General features: G+C 48.0%; 10 protein-coding genes across 10 annotated transcripts; 5 read left to right on the top strand and 5 right to left on the bottom strand.

The window, feature by feature from the left end:
• On the bottom strand, positions 1-864 carry BKA55DRAFT_596420 (peptidase M50B-like-domain-containing protein; the record flags this gene model as incomplete). The annotated part of the gene is made up of 2 exons (XM_046195941.1): positions 1-615; positions 667-864. 2 exons carry the CDS (start codon positions 862-864, stop codon positions 1-3), a joined length of 813 nt encoding a protein of 270 aa, XP_046046573.1.
• A 1,180-nt stretch (positions 865-2,044) lies between these two features.
• Positions 2,045-2,692, top strand: BKA55DRAFT_518584 (S-adenosyl-L-methionine-dependent methyltransferase; the record flags this gene model as incomplete). Its single annotated transcript, XM_046188280.1, has 1 exon — positions 2,045-2,692. The coding sequence occupies one exon, from the start codon at positions 2,045-2,047 to the stop codon at positions 2,690-2,692; it is 648 nt and encodes a 215-aa protein (XP_046046572.1).
• A 1,366-nt stretch (positions 2,693-4,058) lies between these two features.
• Positions 4,059-6,362, top strand: BKA55DRAFT_693298 (ferric reductase like transmembrane component-domain-containing protein; the record flags this gene model as incomplete). Its single annotated transcript, XM_046199897.1, has 1 exon — positions 4,059-6,362. One exon carries the CDS (start codon positions 4,059-4,061, stop codon positions 6,360-6,362), a length of 2,304 nt encoding a protein of 767 aa, XP_046046571.1.
• A 1,808-nt stretch (positions 6,363-8,170) lies between these two features.
• On the top strand, positions 8,171-9,443 carry BKA55DRAFT_693297 (uncharacterized protein; the record flags this gene model as incomplete). The annotated part of the gene is made up of 3 exons (XM_046199896.1): positions 8,171-8,371; positions 8,449-8,804; positions 8,855-9,443. 3 exons carry the CDS (start codon positions 8,171-8,173, stop codon positions 9,441-9,443), a joined length of 1,146 nt encoding a protein of 381 aa, XP_046046570.1.
• An 876-nt stretch (positions 9,444-10,319) lies between these two features.
• BKA55DRAFT_576413 (glutathione S-transferase) lies at positions 10,320-11,405 on the top strand. Its single transcript, XM_046193477.1, has 2 exons — positions 10,320-11,065; positions 11,126-11,405. Exons 1-2 carry the CDS (start codon positions 10,475-10,477, stop codon positions 11,318-11,320), a joined length of 786 nt encoding a protein of 261 aa, XP_046046569.1. The 5' UTR covers positions 10,320-10,474; the 3' UTR covers positions 11,321-11,405.
• A 3,210-nt stretch (positions 11,406-14,615) lies between these two features.
• Positions 14,616-15,151, bottom strand: BKA55DRAFT_111371 (uncharacterized protein). Its single transcript, XM_046184720.1, has one exon. It carries the CDS (start codon positions 15,019-15,021, stop codon positions 14,734-14,736), a length of 288 nt encoding a protein of 95 aa, XP_046046568.1. The 5' UTR covers positions 15,022-15,151; the 3' UTR covers positions 14,616-14,733.
• Positions 15,152-15,280: 129 nt separating this feature from the next.
• Positions 15,281-16,747, bottom strand: BKA55DRAFT_693294 (CrcB-like protein-domain-containing protein; the record flags this gene model as incomplete). Its single annotated transcript, XM_046199895.1, has 1 exon — positions 15,281-16,747. One exon carries the CDS (start codon positions 16,745-16,747, stop codon positions 15,281-15,283), a length of 1,467 nt encoding a protein of 488 aa, XP_046046567.1.
• Positions 16,748-17,405: 658 nt separating this feature from the next.
• On the top strand, positions 17,406-18,532 carry BKA55DRAFT_620544 (uracil phosphoribosyltransferase-domain-containing protein). The gene is made up of 3 exons (XM_046196762.1): positions 17,406-17,827; positions 17,875-17,974; positions 18,024-18,532. The coding sequence occupies exons 1-3, from the start codon at positions 17,648-17,650 to the stop codon at positions 18,428-18,430; spliced, it is 687 nt and encodes a 228-aa protein (XP_046046566.1). The 5' UTR covers positions 17,406-17,647; the 3' UTR covers positions 18,431-18,532.
• BKA55DRAFT_649391 (uncharacterized protein) lies at positions 18,518-21,790 on the bottom strand (the record flags this gene model as incomplete). Its single annotated transcript, XM_046197273.1, has 2 exons — positions 21,444-21,790; positions 18,518-21,389 (listed from the first exon to the last, which is right to left on the bottom strand). The coding sequence occupies exons 1-2, from the start codon at positions 21,524-21,526 to the stop codon at positions 18,518-18,520; spliced, it is 2,955 nt and encodes a 984-aa protein (XP_046046565.1). The 5' UTR covers positions 21,527-21,790.
• A 331-nt stretch (positions 21,791-22,121) lies between these two features.
• On the bottom strand, positions 22,122-24,829 carry BKA55DRAFT_576403 (uncharacterized protein). The gene is made up of 3 exons (XM_046193476.1): positions 24,711-24,829; positions 22,894-24,647; positions 22,122-22,658 (listed from the first exon to the last, which is right to left on the bottom strand). The coding sequence occupies exons 2-3, from the start codon at positions 24,549-24,551 to the stop codon at positions 22,499-22,501; spliced, it is 1,818 nt and encodes a 605-aa protein (XP_046046564.1). The 5' UTR covers positions 24,552-24,647; positions 24,711-24,829; the 3' UTR covers positions 22,122-22,498.
• Between the last annotated feature and the right edge of the window lie 1,089 nt (positions 24,830-25,918).

Below are 25,918 nucleotides of genomic sequence, written 5' to 3'. Positions count from 1 at the left end.
TTAGGTAGGGATGAACTTCTGGGAGTCCTTCTCCTGTTGCGCAAAGGACTGCGAAAACGCTGCCAAACCGGCGACAATGCCGGCAGCCATGAAAAGGACCGAAATGATAGCCCAGATGACACCCCAGCACTGCGATGAACCGCCATATCGCTTTGCGAAAACGCTCGAGTCGGACTCGTTGACTTTACGCAGAATCAAATCGTCGCAAATATCCCACACGCTGTACAACGAAGACATAACGCCAATGAATAGGACGACGAAACGTAGGGCTTGGGCGTGTGAGATGAACCAGCAAGCGATGAGGAGTCCAACGGCGAGAAGAACAGTCGCGATGGTAAGCCAATCACGCTTTCCCCACCAGAGTGTTAGTAGGAAGCAAACGCCGAGCACGATACTAGCGACTTTGCTAGCAACGATATTGAATCCACAGAAGATGAGTAGTGCGCCGATAATAGAAGAGCCGAGATAGCCAGCGGGTAGTACCAAGCCTTGTTTGCCGCCTCTGAAATGTGTTACGCCGCCTTCGTTCGGATCAAGAGTGATTGACTTGACGCGACCACCTGTGAGGAGAGCTGTAAAGGCGTGGCCAAACTCGTGAAAGGCGATGACCAGCATCTGCACATGTTAGTAGTTGAATTGGTGATTACTTGATATTAGGGGACATGCCTTGAAGGGCCAGAGGACCATGCGGACGTAGGGAACGTTCCATAGGATAGCGATAACCACAACATAGACGCCGATGATGCCCAGTGTGACTTGCTGTGTGTGAGTTGGGCTCTGGAGATCGCGTCTGGTCAGGGTGTTGATGGTGTTTTCAGCTGCATATTCAAAAGCCAGCGATGAAGGATCTGGGTGCGGAGCCATGGTGAATCCTCTGACCGTTTGAGAGGTTCTCTATCGAATCGGGTCTACGGGTGAGAACCTAATTGTGACTGACTGTATGTAGTGTGAAGGTAGAAGTGTAGTTTAATTGCTGACCGTTATTGTTTACTCGAATCGCAAAGTCAATAAACGAAAGAAATGACTTTGAAGCAATGAAAAGCGAATAGAGTCAGACGGTGTTTGTTAAAGAAGAAATTTTATTGAGCCAAGTTCCCCTCCATCGATTGACATTTGGCAGTAGGCGCCTCGTAAGCCGCCGCTTCACGACTTCTCTTGGCTTGAATTCAATTCCTTGGTGTTGACGCGGCATTCCGGGGCGGAGCTGAAACAGCGCCTCGCTCTAGAATGTGGCTGGAAAAGACCGCCATTGGTTGTTGGTATTAATAGGGGACGGGGTGGCTAGGGAACACCCTGTAAATACTCCATTAAAACGTTGGCGTGACTACGTCATCTGCCTTTGAGAGGCACACGACCTTGAATAAAGATGATCAAGGGTCCTTTCAAAAGTCGGCAATTGACGTTTATTTATTCGGAGACAATGGACCCCTGTTTCTATTTTCTTTCTATTATTCTAGACTGGGCCCGAGTCACGCTACAATAATGCTAATGAAATGCCACTCAACTTGGTGATATATTCCTGAGCATCAGGTATATCCAATTATACAATCTCACATGGGAGACTGCCCCTTCTTTGACGCACGCTTCATGATACGTATACACAATACAGCTGGATAATTTATTAACTCCCTCCTTATGGTCTTATTCTCGAAGAGGTCTCGACAATAATGCTAACTACCATGACGATAGCGGCAAGCAGTGCCACTCTCTCATCAATAACTTGTCATTGTAGCATCCATCTTTCTCACCGAAAAATATCAATATGAAGCTTCCAACTCCTTCTAGGTCGCCCCATCTATCACTGCCAACAGTCCCAGTTCTGTGGGCCCAGATAGCGAACCAACAACCAGGATTTGTGCAAAAAACCACATTGTCATGATACTGTAGAACAAGGACCTTGCTGACCTCTATCGATACCTCAGCTAAGCGGCTCTACTAAACAAAAAATACTACGTTAAAAGCCATGGCACCCGCACCACAGATCCCACCCATACCGACCTCACCAAGCATCTTCCAAACCACACACAGCGCCTTAGCCTTTGTAATGGCCTCCGATTTCGAGAAACAGAGCTACTGGCACAAGCGCTTTTCGTCCGAAAAAGCCTTCGAATGGCTTCTTCCGTCGGCTGATTTCATGCCGCTGGTAAAGCCCGTTCTCGATCGGCTCGACCCGGCAACGGCCCGCATCCTCCACATCGGCTTCGGGACAAGCGACCTGCAGAATCATTTCCGGTCACGGGGGTTCCGCGACATTCTCAACGTCGACTATGAACCACTCGCCATTGATAGGGGTCGCGATCTCGAAGAGCAAGCTTTTGGAGATGTTCAAATGCGATATGATGTGCAAGACGCTACACAACTAGATCTGTGCGAGAAGTTTGATCTTATTGTTGACAAGAGCACGGTTGATGCGATTTCATGTGGTGGTGAGATGGCGCTGCGGCGGATGGCTGCTGGTATCAAGGGCTGTCTCGCGGGCGGCGGTGTTTGGATTTCGTTCAGCTATTCGGCCTATCGATTTGACCTGGATGACTTTCCGTTTGACGTTGAAGTCCTTGCCAAAGTCTTGACGCAAAAAATGTTGCCGAATGATCCAGATATATATCACTGGTGTTATCTTCTTCGGCCGAAAAGAGACACGGCTCTGGATTCGCCTATAAGTACGGACGACAACCCTGCGGGAGAAGGCTGAGACGATAGTGCGCATGTCAAACGAAAAATGGCTATGATGCATTGCTGTGATGGGGTCCCACTGTATGGAATACTCACCTTCGATCTAATGCTATCCTAGCCGGCTGGATAGTTCATGTTAAACATCAAATGGGCGACTCGCAGTTCTTATCGGCTTTCTTCCTGGTAACTAAACATTATCAATAATGTAATGAAACTTGACACTCCTTTCCGAAATGTCAGCAAACTTTTGTATAACAGAAGTGTCGATCGAACTTCATCCTCGCCTCGAGGGTAGCTATTCTCTACTGGTTGTACAGTCAGGTGACAGAGTCCATGATACCATGATAATCAATGAAAACATCCTTTCTTCCGACCTGTAGTCACTCTTAGTGAACTTTAGAAAGAAGTAGTCTAGTAGAATGCGCATAAGAAATTCTCTCGAGTGTTTACGTGCTGGGTGTTATGTGATGTCTGGACATCAATGTCAAAACCAAATTATGGTATGAAGGCACGCTCAAGTCGGGCATATATGTCGATAGAGAGTTATGTATGACCGTGACCAAACATGACATCGAACTGAAGACTTGTCTGACATGTGGTTTCAATCTTTTTCAAATCGAGACTTTCTTTGTATCTCGATGATTTACTGGGCCACATAAACAACCATTCGGGAGCTCCAAATCAGACCCGCTGGTAAGATGATTTAAACAAGACAAAAGCGGTGACCGGAGAAATAATTCCATAAGATGCTCTTTTTGAAGGAGTTTCTCCAAGACAAGATCCAATCACCACCAGGTTAAAGGATATGCTCCAGATTGGGAAACCTTCTCAAACGTGCTCATTCCGTGCCAAGACCACAGGCATTCCCAGCTCAACGGTCTCAACCGCCATAAACGAGCCTATCAGGCCGTTGATGACAGACACTTACGCTTAAAGGAGCATGCATTTGTTAGCTAACGAGCGGGTGGGTGGCCTTAAATCCGAGTTAATTTTATGCTTATCGCTACAACATGCAGAAACAGAGACCATCAACATAGACATTGTCGATCTCTTTCAAGATCGACAATCTTCAGGTCGAGAGTATAATCACTCTCAAGTATACGAAAGAACTCCTCTTTCATCAAGGCTCGTTTCATTCTGACCTTGCTGTTCTTCATGTCTTGGACCCTGGGCATCCTAGTTATCCCAGGCAGTTTAGATAGAGAACCAAGAACTAGATCATTTGCTCTTTTCCACTTCCAATTGAGCAAAATAGTCCCCTGGCCAAGACAAAACTTGCTCACTGTGGCGTGTTAACACCCCAACGAATCTCTGCTCGCAAAGATTTAAAGATTTCTGATGCCCACCTCTGTGTACCTAAAATGTAAGATCACCTCCCAAAAGCCATGGCTCAATCAAAGCGAGTGGCTGTATCAGCCCTCCTAACACTATGTGCCATTGGCGTCCAAGCCGATGGCACAGGCCTTATCGGCTGGGGAAAGACTATGTATAACCCAACATGCTCCTTTGCCTGTCGACAAGTTATCCGAAAACAACAACTCTCCTGTACTCCCACCGAATCGGCCGAGAATCATGGTACAGCCCATAATCCCGTCACGACACCACCCGATTGTTTTGTGGAAGATCATGTATTTCTTAAGACTATGGCTCTTTGCATAGACACATATTGTCCTCTTGCGGGAAATCCTTCTATGAGCCTCATTGAAGACTATTGGGCATCGCATCTTGGAACGGGAACTATTGGAAACTATGAATATGTTCCTGTTATGCCGTATGAAGATGCTTTGAGTGCCGCCAGGGAAGACGAATCGATGGCCTCCCATAACGCAAGTTCGACGTCCGGTCACAAGAGCGGTAGCCATCATAAGAGAACTACTATTTTCCGACGCCATGGTGGTCACGATACCTCTTCACACGAGGGGCTTATAACCTTCAACGTCTCAAGTCCTTTACCCATCACCGCTGGCGGAACAGATCCTCTCAATGAGACCAGCTTCATCGGCCCTGAGGATTGGCAACTCCAGTATAACTATCTCTATGACTTCGAGACCAACGAGGCTGGTCATACAACGATGACCATCACCATTACTCTCGTGGCCATCTTCCTCCCAGTCGTCCTCTCATTGTTAAGGTTCATACCCAGCCTGACTAAGAGTCGAGGATGGACATACTGGCAATCATTTCTGGTCATCCCGGCGGCGTTCGGTAAGCGACATCGTGAACCAACCGTCGCTGGCCATGTTCCCAATAGTGGACAAGCACTCTACATCTCGCTAATCAGCATTCTCAACATCTTACTCTGGCTTGGACCATATACAATCCATCAACCTCAAGCTAGCTTTGCCTCCCTCAAGATGCAGACAATCAGCATCGTGGGCAACCGCGCAGGTGACATGGCAATGGGAAACGTTGTGGCTTTGTTCCTCTTTTCAGCTCGCAACAATATTCTTCTCTATGTCACGGACTGGAGTCACAGTACATATCTTCTTCTGCATCGATGGCTTGGATACTGGGCCATCTTCCATACGATCGTTCATTCTGCCATGCTTCTAGCCAACTATGTCATCCAAGGCACCTACGAAGAAGAACTGATACGTGAGTACTGGATTTGGGGTATTGTAGGAACAGTGGCAGTGTGTGCGATATTGCCCTGCTCCCTGCTGCCAGTCCGGCAGAAGATGTACGAGTTCTTTCTTGGATCGCACATAATCTTAGCTCTTCTCTTCATCATTGGATACTACTACCATATCTGGTATCTTTATGAGTACAATTGGGGCTACGAGATCTTTGCATTCGTGGTGGGAGGTATTTGGGGTCTGGAACATGTCGTTCGACTAGTTCGCATGGCTTGGCAAGGTAGTCGAAAGGCAACCATCTCGACCATTTCAGATGTTGACGGAGAGTATATCCGAATTGAGATTGATGGGAAGCCTCTGGAGGGTGGTGTTGCGTATCTTGCTTTTCCTACACTTTCGTGGCGTTTCTGGGAGACTCATCCCTTTTCTGTGGCACATTCTGGCTCATTAACTAGTGAGAACAGCCATCAGCCATCGACAACTGGTGCCAAAGAGGAAAGTGTGACAGTCTCACCTAGTTCTGAGACAGATGCTGAAAAGGCTGTTAATATCGACCAGAACACTTCAGTTGTTAGCGCAACTGAGGGGAGGTCTACCGTCTTCTATGCTCGGGTCCGAACGGGCATGACCAAGAAACTTGCATCGCGAGTATCTGGCCAGCAGTGTCAAGCACTTCAACTTCGGGTGATGATAGAAGGACCTTACCATCATTCCGGCCATATTTCACCTCAACTCTCGCACTGCAAAGGCATTTTGTGTATTGCGGGAGGCGTTGGCATTACAGCCTGTCTCCCATATCTTCGACAAGGTGCTCCGGGCAACACGAAGCTTTTCTGGTCGAGCCGCAAGAAAGGCCTTATCACAGCCCTAACACCTGCTCTTGCTGATCTGCCTAGGAGTGTGCAGGTCGAAACGGTTGTGGGGGAGCGTTTGGATCTTAGGGGCATCTTGACCCAAGAACTGATTGAGGCGCAAGATGATGGTGCGCTGGCGATTGTCATGTGTGGACCTCCTGGTATGGCTGATGAGGTGCGTAGGGACATTGTTGAGATTGTGAGGAGCAACGCCTTATGCCGCGCCTATGTGCTCTTAGATGAAGCCTTTTCTTGGTAGTTTTGGTAGTGGTATGTCACTCAATTAAACAAGACGGCGGATCAAGATGACGATCTACCCTTTACGGGAGTTCTCATGCCACATTACCTGAATCGTCTTGAATTACTACATAGTAGAAGTGTTCATCACCATAAAACTAGATGTCTTATCTGAATCGATCTTCATTTCATCATTTACCAATTTGCTTATTAGGTCCAAGCTGGCGGGACTCACCTAGCCGTTATGAGAAACGCGGACCGAGCGGATATATCTACTTGAACCCTATTCAGAGACGTTCTCGTTTCAAGATGAACTTCTAGATCAAGCTAGATTATTTTGCGTCGCACTGACCTGTTTTGACGTAAACGTCAATTTCGGCATCGATAGTTAGAAACCTTGAGTTACACATAGTATGCTCTATAAAAGTTCCTCAGACCATCACCGTAAGCTATTGATGGGTGAATCTCCCATGTGGGATATTCTCGTAATCAGCACTGTATACTCGATTGAAGAGGTCAGCATTTGCATTTAATTGGTTCTGTGGTCAGCAAGGCCACGTTGGAGATCACAAGTGCGGCGTTGACCCGAGCGAATAATTGACAAATACCAAGAAAGGAAGAATTCTCACGTTTTACCCCTGGCAGCTGCATCCTTGACATCCGATGACTTGAGTCTTGACCCTGCAGAGAAGGACAGTAAGGTAGGTAGGTGATCGAGTTTGACATGCGGTGGCGTTAACAGCGCTCTGGAACCTCCTGTATGTGAGACCACCTGCCTAATGTGTATTTTTCTTTCTCATAATTAGGTACTCGTGGCGTTGAATAGGTTATAAGGCTTGTGCCCGAGTGACCGAACAACCACATGGCATCAAAGTATGTTCTGAAGTGTGAATGCATGACATGACATGCAGATTGATTGATAGCTGAGGTTGCTGGTTAGTTCCCCGATAGACGTTGGATCTACAACTACCCGACCATAAAAAGCAACAACAAAATTTTCTGATAAGATCTGTGTTATATGTCAACAGTTGTCAAATCGATAACCAATGATTTCAAGACCCAGCGTAAAAAACGGACCGACCTGAACTAAACCTGTTGAGCCAGCTGCGAAACAAGTGTGGTTTCCAGTGCCCGTTGGTTCAAAGCCCTGGCCCTGCCCTGCCGACCTGTTGCTCGGCTGTGACATCCCAGGCTCTGATCGTTCAATGACAATCGACTCTTGAGGTAAAAAGCCTCGGCTGCTCTGTGGATCTGCTCCGCCCGGAAGCCAAACCTCGAATAGCCTAAGGCCCCCCCCCCCCCCCCCCCCCGGCCCCAACGTTAGCCCCGGCAGCTTGGTCCAGAGTCGGTAACTGAATGTCAAAATCCGTGGGTTTCCCCCGAAGCCCGGACGCCATTTCCATTTCTTAGTGCCTGTGTCTCAGTGATCCCTTGTTCTGGAGATTTTTTCTCTTCAACCCGCTAAACTAGGGTCCCCTAGCTCTTGCATTCGACCACCCATTCCCTTCTGTAAGCCATTTTAGCCATCACCAGGAACCCGCCGTCACGCGAGGCCGTAAGCTCGCAAGCAAGGTAAGGTACGGTATAATCCACTCTTGGGTCTTGGCTTGGGTTCTTGGGCTTAACGACGAGGATCTCAAGGGTGTCAAGTTGCCCTTTACGGTTCCGTGCGTGGAGGCGGGTCGACGCGGAGGCGAACGGCGAACCATCTCTGCTATCAGCTCACTAGAGTAGTTATAATCATGCTCCCTCTTCTTCTGGCACCCGCTGCCGCGGGCCTCTCTCTTCTTGATCGTCTCGTGGATTTGATTTCACGATCTCAGTGACAATATGCGCAATCCACCTCCAGAGGTGGTGGCCTCATGGCCCCCGCCAAACCATGACAACCCCGTTCATCGTGGGCCTACACTGCTCATTGTCGAGGTCACTATCATGTCTGTTGCCATTTTGACTCTCATGGCCCGTCTGTACGTCCGCATATTCAAAGTCAACAAGCATGGACTCGATGACTGGCTTATGCTGGCTGCTATGGTAAATATCCCTCCCAACCTCGGCTGCATGTGCAACCCACGATGATCATCCCCAATGCTGACTTGTGGGACTTTCAGGTGTTTGGTATTGGTGTTACTGTCTGTGTAATTCTTGCAGCTCAGCTCTACGGCTGGAATATCCATGTCTGGGATCTGAAGAAGTCTCAGGCGGAAAATGGTCGAAAGGTTTCACTTGCTGCTCAGACACTCTTTCTATTTTCCTCGGGCCTGGCAAAGAACTCTATCCTCGTCTCGTATCTCCGTATTGCCCCGGCCAAATCCTGGCTTCGACGTTTGACTTATGCCTCACTGATTCTTGTCACTTCCCTCATCTTCATTTTTCTTATTGTTCTTTGGACACAATGCAATCCAACCTCCGCATACTGGAAGCTGGATGGGGGTGACAGTTGCCGTCCTGAAGGGCCTAGTGTACTGTAAGTCACTATTTTGAATCACCCCTGATCATCACTAACAATGTCTGTAGGAGCCAAGCCATTACCACTGTCATCACTGATCTCCTTGTCTGCGCCCTTCCTTTACAAACACTCTTCCACTTAAAACTACCTCTCTCGCAACGAGTCGCCCTCATTGTCGTCTTCTCTCTCGGTCTAGTCGTTGTCTTTGCGGCCTCTATGCGCGCGTACTACACCCACTATGTTACCGATGAAACCTACGATGTCACCTGGGAGGGCTTCCACCTCTGGATTTGGACTGCCGTAGAGGCCAACCTTGGAGTTATCTGCGGCAGTGTACCAGCACTTCGACCCCTATTTCGAAGCATGTTCCGATCCAAGAGCAGCAGCTACTACAACAAGACGAACTCTCACGCCTACCCACCCGGCACAGGTCCAGGTGTCGTCACCACCGTCACCAGCCCCAAGAAGAACTCCCGAAACTGGACCGATAGTTTACAACGAAACTCCAAGGGAGTTAGGATACAAGACGACCATATCGATATTGAAGGGGGCTACAACGATGCTAGACGACAAAAGAGCTCAGATAGTGGAGCGTCGTCACTCGAGATGGACACATGGCCACCGAGACCACAACCTAGATCTTGGCCTACAAATTGACGAGGCATGATAATTTGACATATAATGGCGTTATTGAAACTTGGGTGGGATTTGGATACGCTTTACGAAGCAGGAACGGGCACTATGGATAAAGGTCTAGGTACCAAAAAAGGATTCAAACAGAACTTGGCTATATTTAGCACGATATGATTAAGTGTAAACATTTTTCGTTTTGCCCAACTGTTGCTCCCCACCGCCAAGTTGAATGGCATCCTCGTGTGTCTGTGAAAGCATGAGAAGACAAGACGAGATCATACAATTCTAGCCATTACACATTCCATGGCCACGAGAATTTTCACTAGCTAAAAGTCAAATTGCAAGGGCAAAGCTTGATTGTATTAAACCTCAAGCCCTCTCCATGCCAAGAAATCGGAGATTTTGTCCATGTAGCAATGGAGTTATCGATTGTGAAGACAGAACAAGTATTTATTCCCGGCTTTTCCCCTCAACACCAGTAACACGAGACCAAGTAATTCAGTGCGATGAAGGAGTACGATAGCTCAACGAATGGGTAAATAGATACTTGGCATCATACGACATGTGAACCAAAGAGTGACATCAAACTACTGACGTTTTGTACATGATCTCATGTTGAGCTCCGACCCCGCCTATTCCATTCATCCCCACCCGTCCGTGCCGTGCCGTCCGGATTCAGCTCCGGATCCTACGTACCTATTCTCGGCCGAGTTTGTCATGAGGAGACTTGAGTGTCAGTGAAGGAGCCAAAAACGATGTATAGCTCCAATTATGCGCGACTGTTAATAACAATGCATATAAAATCAATACTTACATCATCTTGACACAAAGGGTTGGTTATGGTTTGCATTGAGAGGCTGGCTCGCAAAGGAAGAGCCCCACTCCTCCGCATCCGATCCCGCATCCCGCTCCGACGCAGGTGAGCTGAAGTGAGCTTCCTTCCTACCAAGACCGTCGTATTTATTTATGTAATATCATTTATTTAAGAATTCCAATTCTCCTCACTTTCATCATTTCAACTCTCACATCAACCCCTAAATTAGAACATCACCACCATGTCTCAACCAGATCCCAAGCGTGTCAAAACCGATGACGATGCTCCCTATGTGCTCATCTACTGGCCAGTTATTCCCGGTCGCGGCGAATTCGTTCGCCTTGTGCTCGAAGAAGCTGGTGTCCCATACTCAGACGTTGCACAGAACATAGAGAAGGGCATGAACGCAGTCAAGAGTCTTACTTCTACAGACAACGTTGGCGACGAGCACAACCCACCTGCTCTAGCTCCCCCAGCTCTCAAGCACGGCGACCTGCTCATTTCTCAGACACCCAACATTCTTCTATACGTCGCTCCAAGGGTTGGTCTGGCGCCTAGAGAAGGAAACGGCGTGTATCATCTCAATGAGATTGTTTTGACGATTCTCGATGGTCTTGTCAATGAACTCCATGATACTCATCATCCTATCGCCATTAGTCTCTACTACGAGGACCAGAAGGAGGAGTCCAAGAAAAAGTCCAAGTATTTCATCAAGGAGCGCCTCCCCAAGTATTTCAAATACATGCAGCGAGTGCTTGACGCCAAAACCAGTGGTGAGGGGCCATGGCTATATGGCGACAGCTTGACCTATGCAGACCTCGTCCTTTTCCAGGCAAGTGACACTTACACAATGACCATCAAGTTCTTCTTCAAGCTGCTGACCAACCACCAGGCTGTTGATGGCACCAAGTTTGCCTTCCCTAAGTCTACCGAGGCGTTGAAGAAGTCTGGTGAATACGACGGCGTTTTCAAGTTATACGACGCTGTTAAGGAGAGGCCTAACATTAGCAAATATCTTCGGAGTGACAGGCGCAAGAAGTACTCGGAGGGAATCTGGCGACATTACCCTGAGTTGGAGGAAGAATAGGCGAAGGTCAAGGGCTTGCAAGTCTCTGACAGAAAAGTTAACCTATCACCTTCGCGTTGAAGAAGTCCAAAAATGAAATGCGTTTTTGTTGCTTAAAGAAACTCCAGAATGCTCCCTATAATACCCAAGTTGCCATTCCATTTTCCCAACCCAAATCCGTGTATTGTATGCACTCCCAATTCATAATGACTTCATAAATCATGATCGATGCCCATAATATCCTGTATCAATGCTGTCATGCCTGACTTGGATATTATCTTTCCTCCGCTGTGACATCAAAGGATCAACGCCCAGCGTATGATCATCCCACTCCACAGCAGGTCTCTTCTCACCCGTTCGTGTCGTTAGCTCTCCATATAAGTATGTTCCTCCCAATTCTCGAATACGCCGCTTACGCTCCTCCCCATCCATGTCCGCCATGCCACTGAAGTGATCTACCATATTGCTCTCGCTCACGTAGTACATGGCTCCAGCGATGGAACGAGGATCAACTGGCATATCAGGCCAGCGGACGATGAAGCTGAGAAGAATGGCTATTGCCATCAGAGCCAAAATGCCAACAGAAAGTCGTGCACAGATATCGTGTGAGACGCGCACTTGCGACAGCGAGTAAGGGATGTTGGCGAGAAGGATCGGCATGAACTCGGAAAAGATGGCCATTAGAGCTACTAGGCCAGGAAAGATTTGTCCATGCTTGACGGCAGACCAGAAGCCTGAGAAAGGGTTTGTTGGGCGTGTGAGCAGAACCGAGTTGGATGCTGACTGAGGGCCATGCGACATGACTTGATATGGCACAACCATAGCGATAGCTTATTAAATTAGCTTCAGCTCAAACAGAGTGTGTCGGTGAGAACTTACTGATAAAGAATGCAGTCCAACTGAAGGATATGATAACTCCGAAAGCGGCAAACAAGAACCTAACACCAAAAGTCTGGCTGTTCATGAAGTTCTTGAATGATGATGACTTGTCAAGCGTGAGGTGGTAGTAAAGCAGGAATACCATCAACCCAAGCAGGAACAGCAAAAACACTAAACGCCACGCGAGTCCGAGCACGACGAATGGATTTCTTCGCCCCTTGCTGACTGCCTGCGCGCCCACAGAACTCGACTCTGAAAGTGGATGATTATGCTGAAGGTTCTCTCCCGCGTCGTCGTAGAGAACAATGCCATACTCTGTTTGACCTGCGCGGCTCTCAAAGAAGCCAAAGCCGTATCGCTTCTCTGCCATCTCTTTTTCGATTCTACGTTCGGAATCTTGCTGCGGTCTGATATCTCTGTTCGAGGCCAGTGATGCAACTCCTGCAACACTCCAGGGGTTTGCGTACAGCCCAGTGTGGAAGTTTCGAAGGAAGAATAGCAAGCCGCACAGTAGTAGAATCATTAAGCCTAGAACTGCGAGAAGAATTCGGGAAGATAACGATGAGACACCTAGGGCTGGAGCACAACCCTCATAGGCGTTAATCTTGCACTGACCGTGCATCTTGAAACCAACAGCTTCGACTGCCAGAGGCGTCAGAAGCGCAGAGAACAAAACGATAAGCATCGTGATGAAAGGCACAGGATGACCATCGACAAGACCATTGAAAGGCTCTACAATTGCTGCCCAGCCGCCGAAGTGAAGGTTCATCGACTCCGGCCCCATAGCACCGTCGACCCGGTTCAAGGCGTGGAAGGGCTGGAAGAGTTGGGCATTGTAGTCAATGACTCTTGCAGGAATCGATAGCATAACTGCAAGAATAGGAGGAAGAAATTTGCCCAGGAAGTACTTTCCAGCATCGAGCTCATATACTGTAACCACAGTCTTGACTACTCCGCCAGTTGCTCCAGCTTCTGATGCATCATCGGTCGCGGTGGGAGCGATTGTCGTGGTCTTTTCGTATGTTCTCGTTTTGCCCCTGATTGTCGAAATTATCGTCGAGGAATCTGTTCGTTCGGACGTTATCGTCTTGAGTTTGTCGGTTGACTTGGTCGACAGGATTGTCGTAGGCGCAGCAGACTTGATGATTGTTGCTAAAGATGCGGCTTTAGTTGAGACGACTTGGTTAGTTGTGAGCAGTCCATCAACTCCAGTCTCAACGACATCGACTGTGGTTTCGAAAGCTTTGATCTCGCTGACAAATGTTTCGCCTTCCTGAGAAACAACAACCTCGACCGTCTCTGTGTCCTTGACCCTAGTGACATAAGTTGTCGGGTCCAGCTTCTCAACCTTCTTCACTGTGTGGTCGTCATCGACAGTGACGACATCGATAACGGTGGGCTTCGCCTTTTCTGTTGGTTTTGGCTTTGCAATAGGTTTCTGGTCTGTGTAGACAGACGTAATAGTGATTTTACCATATGAGACATAGGTACTCGCTGATGCGGTCGTCTCTCCAACACTCTCGTATTGAGTAGGGGCCGCCTCAGTGATGACATGCGACAAAGTCTTTGTCTCGCCATCCTCTACGATAGTAGTGTAGATAGTCTCCGTCCTGTCGCCTTCCAGAGTGGATGTATATGTGGTTACCGCACCAGGAAGAGAATAAGCCTGGGTAACTGTTATAGCATTGGTATAGCTGATAGTACCAGGGGCAGCGGAGTCAGAGCCTGAGGGATAGACGACTGAGTAGCCCACACTGATACTTGTGAAGACGGATTCTGTTGCTTCTCCCGGCTTGGTAGTGACAACCTCGGTGACGACCTTTGTTGGGATCACGGTATAGTCTACGCTTGTCATGGTCGTGCCATCCTTTACTGTCGTGGTAAGATCCCAGTGCGTACTGTACTCTGTGGTCTCGATCGTGGTGGTATATTTGCCTGTGGTACCTGGTACAGTAACGACAGTAGACACGTCGCTCACGATGTAGGTCGTTGCGAGTCTTGTTTGCCTTGCTACCTCAGGAGTCATTGCCGCATCGTCTCGTGGGAAATTGGGGTTGTCATTGTTGCTTCTTTTATGGATGATCTTTGCTGTTCCATCTGAGTTGGGCATCTCTACCAGTGCCCAGATGACTAGTCCCATGACAGCCATGAGAAAGGCTATCTGGCCTATGATAAAGTACCATCGTAGAGCTGTAGGGCGGTAAAAGGTCCTTTTCTTGCCGGAGGGGAACTTCTCTGAATCGGTGTCCCAAGATGCATCGTCTGTGGCTTGAGGCTCGTAGCGCGCGTTGGCGCCAGCCTGATGAGAGTACATGGCAGCGGCGATTCTCTTTCCTTGGGACAGGCAAGGAGTGAATGAATTCTTATCGAGACATGAAGGAAACAAGTTACTGTTTACTGAAGACGATCGAGAAAATATGGGAAGAACAGACAATATAGACTGGCTTCTATTATCAAGGGTTGCCCAGCCTCAAGATATTGTATGCATATCTAAAAACAGACCAACAACACCTAGCACAGCCCATTAGGACCCAAGGACCCCCAATAGTAATCGGTTACCGCTGCGAATACAAAACAAAGTGGCGCCCACCCAGGTATAGGGCTGAATCCCGTAGCAGGGGTTGATCCTCTCTAGCCTTTGCCATTGGTCTAGCCTGAGACAAAGCTGCGAAGCTAAGGATCGAGAACAAGGATGCGGCTGAGGTGAGCAGAGTGCCAAGCCAAGAATATCCACCAACTGCCGAACAGACGCTCTTGAATTGGGAGCCTCCTTTCATTATTCCATCTGTCGTGACCCTTGACAGCAACGTTAATGTCGCGAGTGCGACCCTCAAGGAACCCATTATCGTCAACAAGGCTCCAAGGGTTGTTGATACTCTAAGACTCGCTGTCAGAGTTGCCCTCAGAATCCTTCACATCATCCGGATCGTACAAGATCAAGGTCATGAAAGAATAGTAGTAAGGATTCCGGGGGCTATCGATCCTCAGCTTGTTTCTCGCTAAAGCGATAATTTAGCTTCTCCCGCACAGGACAAGCTCGCCCCGCTAACTTGTATCTCTGAAAGATTGGCCAACGGTATCTTCAGCCAGGTGTATTCGTCCCTATACTGTGCATAGCAGCTTGCTATATCCATCACTCCAACGCAACCCGCCCATGACAGCAATCATCAATACTAGAGCCGTCACAACACTCGCCGTGCCATAAATCCATGCACTCCGCCGTCTCAGAGTGCTAAGTTCAGCAACCCACGTTGAAATAGTCGTCAAACATCCACAGAAACCATCTTCTATGCCCTCCAACACCTGGCAACCGACGACTCCGCCAAGCGGCACATGCGCGAGATCCCACGACATGCCTAGTATCACGGTGCCAAATACATTGGCAGTGAATGTTCCCAGAGGAAATGTTTTCATCTTTCCGTTCAGGTAGAGAGACAGGTAGAAGCGTAGTAGGCAGCCCAATGGTCCAAAGATCAGCGCGAAGAGGGCTTGACCACGCCAGGCATTATGTGGTGGGAATATGGCGAGAAGTACTGCACCAAGCCAGCAGCCCCAGCCAAGAAGCACGCCCAAAGGATCAAGCACCCGTCGACTCAACGAGAAGGGAATCGATGGCGTAACGCGCTCGAGACCAATAGCCAGGTGAGCCCCTAGGAATAAGCCAGAAAGTGATAACGACACAGTGGTGATGATGACGGCCAGCATTGCCATGAAGGAATAGCCCCCATTGCGACTCGTTGGCGATTCTGACCACCCAGGCGTCTTCAACTCATTAGACAGAGCCAAGAATACGTCCTTGATGAAACTCGAAAACGTCGTGAAACTCCCGCAGAAGCCCGTTGCCAATCCGATATAGAGAGGAATCGTCTTCTTGGTCGCAAGATGCGCTCGCTTTGCCGCGTCTAAATCCACGTCCAGATCCACGTCCATCTGCTGACTCGAACCAGATCTATCTCCTTCATCTTTTCGCTTTTGCTTGGCCCGCTTGATAGCTTCGTCGTAGGTTGGAGTTCCCCACTCGTTGCGGAAGAGCTTGCGATCTTCTGCGAGAAATCCCATGACAACACTTCCACTAAAATTGGCCCATATCGTGTTGAAGATCACGGGAGTGCTGGTGTAGCGAGTTAACGCAGTCAATCCTAGACGGGCTAATGTTCCGATAATCGCAAAGAGAACGAGATACGAGTGTGTATAAAGGCTTGTGAGCAATTCTGACGTCTTCTTCTGCTCTGCCTCTTGTGGTATAGGCTCTGGTTCGACGGGGGTATCAGAGCGGACAAAGTTGGCGTGTCCTCGGGGTTGGCCCTGGGTAGGACGTGGCGAGAGCTCTTGTAGAGGAGGAACAGGTTCTGTCTCATCGAGGTTACTGTAATCTTGTGGGGCGTCGTATGTACCAGAATCGTACCGTTCTGCTCGTGTTGCCGATTGAGCTGTTGTTTTGGTGGTTTCGCCAAGGGCCTCCCTTTGAATCGGTGGCTGAGTTATGTCGCCAAGCTCAGCATAATCGTCTGGCGCATTGTATTCTCCAGAACTTGGTTGTCGCTTTTGATCGACCGAATCGCCAGCCATGGTTTGATTGTCGCGTTCTCGTTGAGGTATTCGAACAGTCGCTTCAAGTCAAAGATCGCAATGTGCTCAGACGACGCGGTTGGTGGTAATGGAACATTGTATTTGAATAGAAGGAGTTCTTGTTGTTGTTAAATTACGATGTCTAAGGTTTAATGGTATAATTTGTGGCTAGATTCGTTGGATATGACGGCATTAAACAACGAAAGAAACATCCCGAGCACTGCCACAAGGATGACTGGCGTTTTGGTCTCATATTGTGGAGGCGTCTGCTGTGGGGTCTTTTGAGTTGAGAGGAGAGCAAGGGTATATATATATATAAGAAGGAGATAACAAGACACGGGTGATAGAGAAAACATGACCGATGGTTTGTATCTTGTCCAATAAGATTCAATTGATGCCCAAGCAAGTATTTGTTAACAACAAACACGAATATCTGAATGTTGAGTCCTCACCGCGTTTCAATGTAGCTCCTATCACTGACAGCGGTGAGCTCCGTCTTATCTTATCGCACCCCGCCCTCCTCCGAGCATTCCCCTGTAGCTTAAGCTCTAACCCCGCCGACATACGCTACCGCCCGCCTCGACTATCATTGATTGTCCTTGTGATCTCTCTTGGAACGACGATTGGATTATCTCACGTAGTACCAACAAACTGATAAACAGGTACAGGTACAGGTACAGGTACAGGTACAGGTACAGTGCTCAACGTGTCTCCAGGTAAATACCTTACACTGCTCTCACTCAAATACAAAACCCCCTCCTTCTCCTTTTTTCTTTCTGTTTCTTTCTTTCTTCTCCTTCTTCTCTCTCCTTGGCTTCGTCCCAGCATCTCATCTTGTGATGCTTCATCGTCTCCTCGTAGATTCTTTACATTTGTGAAATAATCCGTGCATAACACATAATGTCTTCGTTGCCTTCAAACGTCCATGTCTCTCAGCACCCGTGTCTACGGGCAAAGCTGAGCCAGCTTCGCTCAAAGACCAGCAGTCCTAGAGAGGTCAAATCACTGATTCATGAGATCTCTCTGATTGTTTCTTGTGAGGCTCTTGCTTCGTCTTTGGAAGCTACGGAAGGACCTCAGGTATGAAGCATAATAGGCATCTTCAAACCTTCACTAACCATGAACAGGATGAGACGCCTTTGGGCTTCCAATTCACTTCCACGACAGTGCAACCAAGTACCATGTGTCTGGTTCCCATTCTACGATCAGGTCTTGGCATGGTTGAGGGTTAGTCCAGCCGCTACTTCACTCATATTGCCTAAACTGACATCTCCAGCTGTACAAACCATGCTCCCTATCCCAGTTCCAGTTCATCACCTGGGCATGTATCGTGAGCCGTCAACTCTTGACCCAGTCGAGTACTACAATAATCTTCCTCAGCAAATCCCAGGTGACTCCTCGAGCAGCAACGCTAGTAGCCTTGCTATCTTGGTCGATCCCGTTATTGCAACCGGCGGAACCTGCGCCGCCGCCATCCAGACGCTTCGTGAATGGGGCGCAAAGAGAATCATTGTTCTCGCCGTTATTGGAGCTGGCGAGGGTGTTCAGAGAGTCGCTGCCGAATGGCCTGAGGGATGCGAGGTTTGGATCGCAGCAGTGGACAAAGAGTTGACCAAGGATGGTATGCTAAAGCCTGGTGTGGGAGATGTTGGTGACAGACTGTTCTTGACTATTGGCAAATGAGTGCACTTTTATGGGTTTTTGGGCGTTGTATTCTCATTGCATCAACATACAGGTTAGATAGTATACATCACAAGTACCCCATATTCCTCAAGGAATTACAAACTGCTCCTCGTCAAGCAATGTGCTCTCTTTCCAGCACTCGTCGATCCATTTCCCTGTCACCAATCTTGGCTGCACGCGCCTTGAGCTCAGTTCTTTTCGTACCATATCAGCCGCCTCGCCCACCTGCATCGGGTCGTCGCCTTCGATCACCACATGTGTCACAGACAGATCATCGGTGTCATCTGTAACATTGCCCCCGCCGTACTTCACAAGATGCTTTAGCCTCGAAATTTTGTTGTTGCCAGCTTCCACGGCATGAACCAGCACCACACAACGTCTGAAGGTAAAGCTCCTTAATCGTTGCAAGTCCTTCCCATGTTCTTCAAGCTGTTGGAAAAACTCATTCTTGTCAAAGTGCGTGCCGTCCTCAATCTTAGGGATGTCGTGCATTAGCTCTTTGAGCTCTTCAATGGAAAGATCCCGTGCGTAGCTGTCCCCAAACTGGTCTGTGTTGTCTTCTGCTGCTCGGTGTAATGCATCAGTAGCGTAAAACAGATGTGAAGGTTCAAACGGCAAAAGAAACGCCCCCAATTCCTGTTCAAGGCAATCTCTAAGCCATTTAGGGCGGATAATGTCAACGGCCCCTCCTTTAATGAGGCTCGCTACCTTTACCACCTTCTTGTCGCTTATCAGAACCATGTTGGTCCCTGGCACGGCTCGTTGTGAGACTGTGCCGCCATTCTCCTTGATGATGACTTCAAGCTGGGCCTTAGTCTTTTTATAAGGCCGGAGCGCTTCAGAAAGCACGCAGAATTCTATTCCTTCAAAAAGGTTGGTCGTCTCTCCCTTGAACTCAGTTACAATCGCGTCCTCTCCAGCAATGGTCAGCTCTCTCTTGACTCGCTTGGGGTTGCGCCGCTTCCTGTCCTCAACCGTCATCGCCTTCTCTTTTGACTCCTCATCAACTCGCTCCTTCAACTCCTTGAATTCTTCAAGGGAGAGGGCTGTATCCCAGGTCCGGTCCAGTCGAAGTCGCCTGAATCGTGGGAATCTTAATGTGAAGCCTCGGGCGAATTGATCTGAAGGTCCAACACTGGCTGCTTTCACAGAAACAACAACAGAGTCTTTGGGTCTGATCCAGACATCTGGTCGCTCGTATTGTCTAAGCTCTCCGCCTCCAAGTTCGATGTACTCTGATGGCGGATTCTTCTGATCCCACTCAACCCATTTTCCTTCTGTTTGGTGCCGAATTTCCGCATAATCTTCTGCGCGGAAACCGCCACCAACTTTGAAGAAACTGAAGCATTTCTCGGGATTGGCGCCAGCTTGGATATGATTCTGCGTAACACGTAGTCCACACAGGAAGCTTGATAGCATGCCACCTCGTTTCCCAGAACCATAGTAGCCACCAATAATGACACAGTCGAGGGACTCGCCAAACTCGGACATGTATTCAGGCTTGACCTTGAGCCAGTCATCGTTTCGACTGTTGAGACGGTACATAGATCGCGGGTTCTTCAGCACAAGGCCTTCAGAAGCATTGGCGACAACATCACGGAGAAGAGGTTCGATTGCGTCGGCACTCGTTGCACTCTTGTAACTGTGAATCTCAAGTCGGCGATGAACAGGCTTAATAGCCTTTTCCAAGGCTCTATGTCGATCCCGCAGGGTATATTGGGTTAAAGGTTTGTTGTTCAGGTAAAGGATATCAAAAACGCGAAATAGGGGCCTGTGGCCAGCTGAGTCTGTATCTGACTTGTTCTTCTGTTCCGAAAGCGCAGCTGTTTTGAGGGTACCAAAGGGCACTATCTTGTCGATACCCATATCCCAGGTGATCATTTCGCCATCCAGGATCAAGTTCTTTACTCCAGATGCAAATGCGTTTTTCAAATGTCTGGTCAGACTTGAGTTCTCGTCTTGAAGACCATCACCGTAGAGATAAGTGTAGTCTTTGGCTTTTCGTGACCAAAAACAGAACCTTTTGCCCCCTGGGTGGCTCTTGTCTTGGACCATATGGACTTGCAAACGCTCACCGTCCAACTTTTCCTCGATCCAGAATTCGGGATCTTCCTCGGTCGGCCGAAGAAGCTCGATCATTTTTTGAAATGATGCAGGCATTTGAAATTGGGCGAGCTGTGGTTGGAAACATTGCATTAAAGCAACTCCAGTTTCGCCCTGCTCCAGGCGGGTTTCTGGGTCGTGCAACTCCCAGCAAACACGTCTTAAACTGGAGGACACACTGAATAGAGCATCTCCGTCTGGATGCCACAGGTCAAGGAAGGTCTTCTCCGTAGCACCGACTTTCATCTGCTTGAGGACGATCCGAATGAGCCACATGAGCTCTTCTGAATTCATGCGATTGTAGAAAGTCTCAAAGACGCGCAGATTCTCCGACTCCCCTGTTGAAGCAGCGAGTTTGTCGAGCTGCTCATTGACTTCTGCAATGGTCATATTTCCAACATCGGTGCGCATTGGTCGCTTTGAGATGACTTCGAAACATCGTCCTGCGAAGTCACCTGCTAGACGCGACGCTGTCGTCTGACCTGGTAGCTTCCAATGCAACAGGTTGTAGCCATCTTCGGAGTTTTTGTCGATTTTCATAAGTTTGACGAGCAACTTTCCAATCGTGTTTTCTTTGAGGCCATAAACTCCACGATCACGGTCTTTGTCTGGCAGAATCAGGCGCAAAGCAGGATAGAAATCAGGGCCAACTTCTTTGCGCCATCGAGTGATGAAGCGCTCGATGATGTGCCGACGCTGTTCATGAGGAGAAAGCTTATTCACACCACGGAATCCCTTTCTAGGGCCTGCACCAGTGGCATTCTGCTTCTTATTCTCATTGAGGGGGTTGAAGACTTCTCGAAACAGTTCCGAGAAGATGAGCGTCTTTGAGTGATTCCTTGGGCGATTCGGAAATCTTGCGCAAGGTCAGTATGAGGATCGGATTCTTGACGGATCTGGAATTACTCACTTTTCCTCCAGCTCTTCGCGGGTCATGCCCACGATGCCATATTGAATGTCATCTTCATATTGGGCTTGGTCAGTCTGCGACATGATGTTTTGTTTACTCCAACGTTAGCTATAAGCTAGGCGGTTGCAAAGTAGCGATGTATTAAGAAGGCCGTCTCGAAGCTGCGACAATGATGAAAAAGGAAGATAAAAAACCATCGAGGTCGGATGCGTGATGTGTCTTTCAAGCAAAGAGATGTGCCATTTTTCTTTGTTCAACTGCTCAAGTCAGATTAACCGTGAATGAGCTACGGCCTGGGCAGGAGCTCAACTGGGGCGTTGGTGGTTGCTGCCTGTAACTTCACTAGGCTACAGGGGGCCCAAGCTTGCACGGTGATCCTCGTTATGTCAGCACCTGAAGCATCTCTCGACATGATCACAACGGATGGAACATTGGATTCTGATCCGCTGCGCTCTGGTGACTCCGAGTAGAGTACCTTTAGCAACCGGATTACAGAGGAGGGGATGATGCTAGAATTAGAAAGGGGGATGTTGTGGCTGTGAGATACGACGTTGGCCTCCTCATAATGCAGTGTAAAGATATATGGGTGGTGTTAACAGGTAGGTTTTATCAAGTCTACTCTTAAATTAATATACAAAGTGCTATAAAATACTAAGAATTTAGTACAGAATATATATTCTTTTATGATATTGATAAATTTAGGTAACTTTAGTATACTGCTCGCTTTGTTCCCAGACTTTTGACACGCTTCAGTAGTTTTCAGGGCCACTGTGACTAGTAAAGTTGTTCATGAACACTATACTCAAGTCCGATGCCACTCATAAATGAATTACGCCTACTCCTTTCCCAATACTTGGGTATCACTAATCCAAATGTTCCAGCCATTCAACCTCATAAGCGGCCCTTGGGGAGGGAAAGCATATCGGGCCTTACAGCAGGGTGCCAAAATAAACTCATCAAAAAGCTTCCTAAGCTTATGCTAAATTTACCTAAGCCTTTTTGTCGCTTAGGATCGAGGTCTTGAGTTTTCTTACCTCCCCCTGGCGGCGTATCCGTCACACCTTGAGCTTTATCTTTTGCTGCTTGGACCTCTTCTTCTTCTTCCTAAGCGTAAGGATATGTCTTCTTTGTACGACTCGCACCAGCCAGTTGTAAATCATCTCTCTCATGAGAATCAAGATGGTCGCTACAACAGTTGGAACGGCACAGGCCCAGCTATAATGTTGTCAGTATTGTGCATCACTTCGAAAGCGTTGCGCTGTAAACAGCCCAGCTCAAGAAAACAAGCCCCAGGGAGCAAGAAAACTTCTGACTTTAGACCAAGGTGCCAAAATAACTAGTCTAAAGGCACACTAAGTTATCCTAACTTTACCTCAAGTCTTTTTGTCATTTAGGATAGAGGTCCTAAGTTTTCTCGTCTCCCTGAACATCGAATGAAATGAACACTTACAAATACCAAATGCCATGATGGATCTCGGGGAACCCTTTTTCCGCAAAATTCTGCCCAAAAAATCCGGTTATGAATGTCAGAGGGAGGAAAATGATGGTCACAGTGGTGAGCTGCTTCATCGATTCATTCTGGTGGGCTGATATAGTGTTGAAAATAAGGTTGATAAGGTTATCGGATGATTGTTTGAGCTGTTGTAGAGCTTCAGTTATCATAATACAGTGATCGAGCACATCGCCTAGGTATGTGTGTGTCATAGGAGTTACAATAACGCCAGTTGAAGGGTTCTCCAGTGCCTGCATGGCTTGGTCGTGGGTCATATATGTCTTGTGATCCCGCAGAACATTGACTAGGTTGTCGATTGGGTTTAGGAAGCTCAGCATTTTGTTGATCTCACTAATGCATATATACAGCTTTTTGCTTTGACTGATACTCGGCGAGGTGAGCACATCTAGCTCAATATCAGCAATAATGTCTGTGTAAATAGACGTCAAAGGAATGGCGAGGTCGATGATGGCGTCGATAATGCCCTGACATAACAGGGATGCGTCATTGGACTCGCGAAGAATAGTGCCTGGGGTGCTCAGACGGGTGACAATGGGGCGCTCAATATCGCCCGCCGAAACCTCGAAGAAGGAGATGACGGTGTTATCTGATGTTAGAAATATAGAGACCTGCTCTGCCGAAACAGCCATTTGATATGGCGTAAGGGATGAATGACTCTCCATGAATTCTGTTCGTGCCTCGTTTCCAGAGGCGTGATACCGCTGCAATGTCCTTATCATGCCAGTCTCCTGCAGGTCTGCTGTAATATCCCGTGGTAACGAGGTCTCGAAGTTCTTCTCGGGGTCAGCTGCTCTGCGAGTATTCCAAAGCTGCCTCACTGATCCTCTCAAAGCACCCAACGTCTTGCTAGAGTATGTGCTGCTTGTACTGGTCGTGTCATCTTCATCGTCAACCAGGTGGACAAGCTTCTGCAGGGTCATGACGATAAAAGCGTGATTTGGATACCAATCAGCCTTCGTTCGGTTCCTAATCTGCATCAAATCCTCCAGAGCAAGCTTGTGAAGACCCTTCTTGTTCCCAATTGCCTGAATAACATCCCAACTGAGTCCATTGACGTTGATCCATCGGCATTTGGCCCATTCTTCTTTTGGCTGTTCAAGGAAGTCGATGAAAGTCGTATTATCGAAGTGCCGTTTAACCATGTTCTCTTGCGAAAAGTCGATTACAGAAATCTCACAGGGCGCTTGAAGTGCAGGCATCGAAGCATGACCTCCATCGGGAAGCTTTGGGTCATAGCCAGGTTCGGAGCCAGGCTGCCAACCAGGGCGATCGCCAAAGGCAGTGTCGAACTCATCATAATCCTCCACCGTCTTGAACGTTGGAGCGCGAGTCATTCGGCGTCGCAATATCGAGGGCGAAAATGTCATTTCGCGATGGACCTCTGTGTCGGAACGCACTGGCCGCATAGGCTCAGCCTTGGGCGGGGAGAGGTTCTGCGTGTTGAGGGTGAGGTTGTAGCGGACATGTTGATCCTTCTCATCAGATACGTTGGTGTTGGATGAATGGCTTTGGCGAGTGCTCCGTTCTATATCGTCCTGAGGCTGCGTGGTATTGTCGTGCTCCGCTGGGACAGCGAAGTCTCGTGATGTTGACATGGATAGGAAGATGCCCTGCTGAGAGGCAGAGGCGAGAAGTACAATATATATTGCAGCCAGTCGAAAGAGTGTGTAAAAGTACCTTAACTTTTAAAGCTGCAGAAAGTCAATCAGCTCAGCTGAGATTGAATGAAAAGGATCAGATCCAGTTCGAGTTACCTAAGACTGGAACTCGCATAAAAATAAATTCAAGGGTGCTCGATTCCTCATGCGCTGCGGCGTCGCGATGCAGGGGAAGTTTAGCCCGTCAGCACCAATTTCAGTGGTCGGTTTCGGGGAGTAGGGGGTTGTTTCTCAATGGAGCATTCAACCATTCAACTCGTATATCGCAGCCACTGTTAAATAATCCGACCTTTATTAGTGCGTTCGAAAGGTCCAGACTCTGATGAACTGAAGCCGATTACCCGTCCCTGGTCCATCGAAGAATGCCGTCGTCCATCATGACGTCCCAACGATGTCTTTCACAATGATTCTCCACGCCAATCGCCGATGAGCAGTCTCATACTCCAAGGCCAAGCTTTCATAACAAGCTTCTTATCCACATTTTTCCGCCTCGGCATGGAACGACACAGAATAAATCAAAGTCAAGTACGACCTCACGTTATCAATTCTTGTAATGATTGATCATCAGTCTCCAAGAGAGTTGAAACAATAGTCTACAGAGACAACTGTTTCAGAGATCGCAACGACCACCGAAAAATTTCTTAACACAATTTATAAAAATACAAGGGTTCCGGAAAGCGGCCAGTAGCACTACATCAATAGGTCACGATCTTGGCTTCAAAATGCAAAAATGAGGTGCTAGAAGTCTAACAATAGAGCACTCTATAAAAAGTCAACTAAAGTTAGGTAAACTTATAAATTTAAAGCTAGGCACTTCTAAACTTGTAAACATAATAAGAGACTTAGATGTTTTTTATTCGGTTTTGAATAATATTATAGAAGTTTATAAATTACTTAACATCAAGATTCTCCAAACAAATGCAGAAAACCATTAATAGCCCGACTTTGACATATCATTTCGTAGTTAACGTCATGTCACTTCACATTACATAGTACGAGGAGGCCAATGTCGTATTTCACAACCACAACATTCCCCTTTCTCATTCTAGCATCATCCCCTCGACTATCATTGAATCGGCTTTCAGAGGATCCTCTCCTTTCCAAGTCGTTACCCAAGGTACTCGGAGTTACCAGAGCGCAGCGGGTCAGACTTGAGTGTTCTTTAACAGAGAAGGGACAGGACCAATCCAGTCGATCCTGTTCCTTGGGGTACACCAATACCCCTCAGAAGTTGTAATACAAAACGAAAGAGCTCTAATACCGGCTCTGCATGCGTAAGCTACCACTCTTGATTCAAAGTGTCC

This window comes from Fusarium redolens (genome assembly GCF_020744475.1).
Source record: "Fusarium redolens strain MPI-CAGE-AT-0023 chromosome Unknown BKA55scaffold_13, whole genome shotgun sequence".
In the NCBI taxonomy this organism is placed as follows: Eukaryota; Fungi; Ascomycota; class Sordariomycetes; order Hypocreales; family Nectriaceae; genus Fusarium; species Fusarium redolens.
This window is presented reverse-complemented; position numbering and strand designations above follow the sequence as displayed.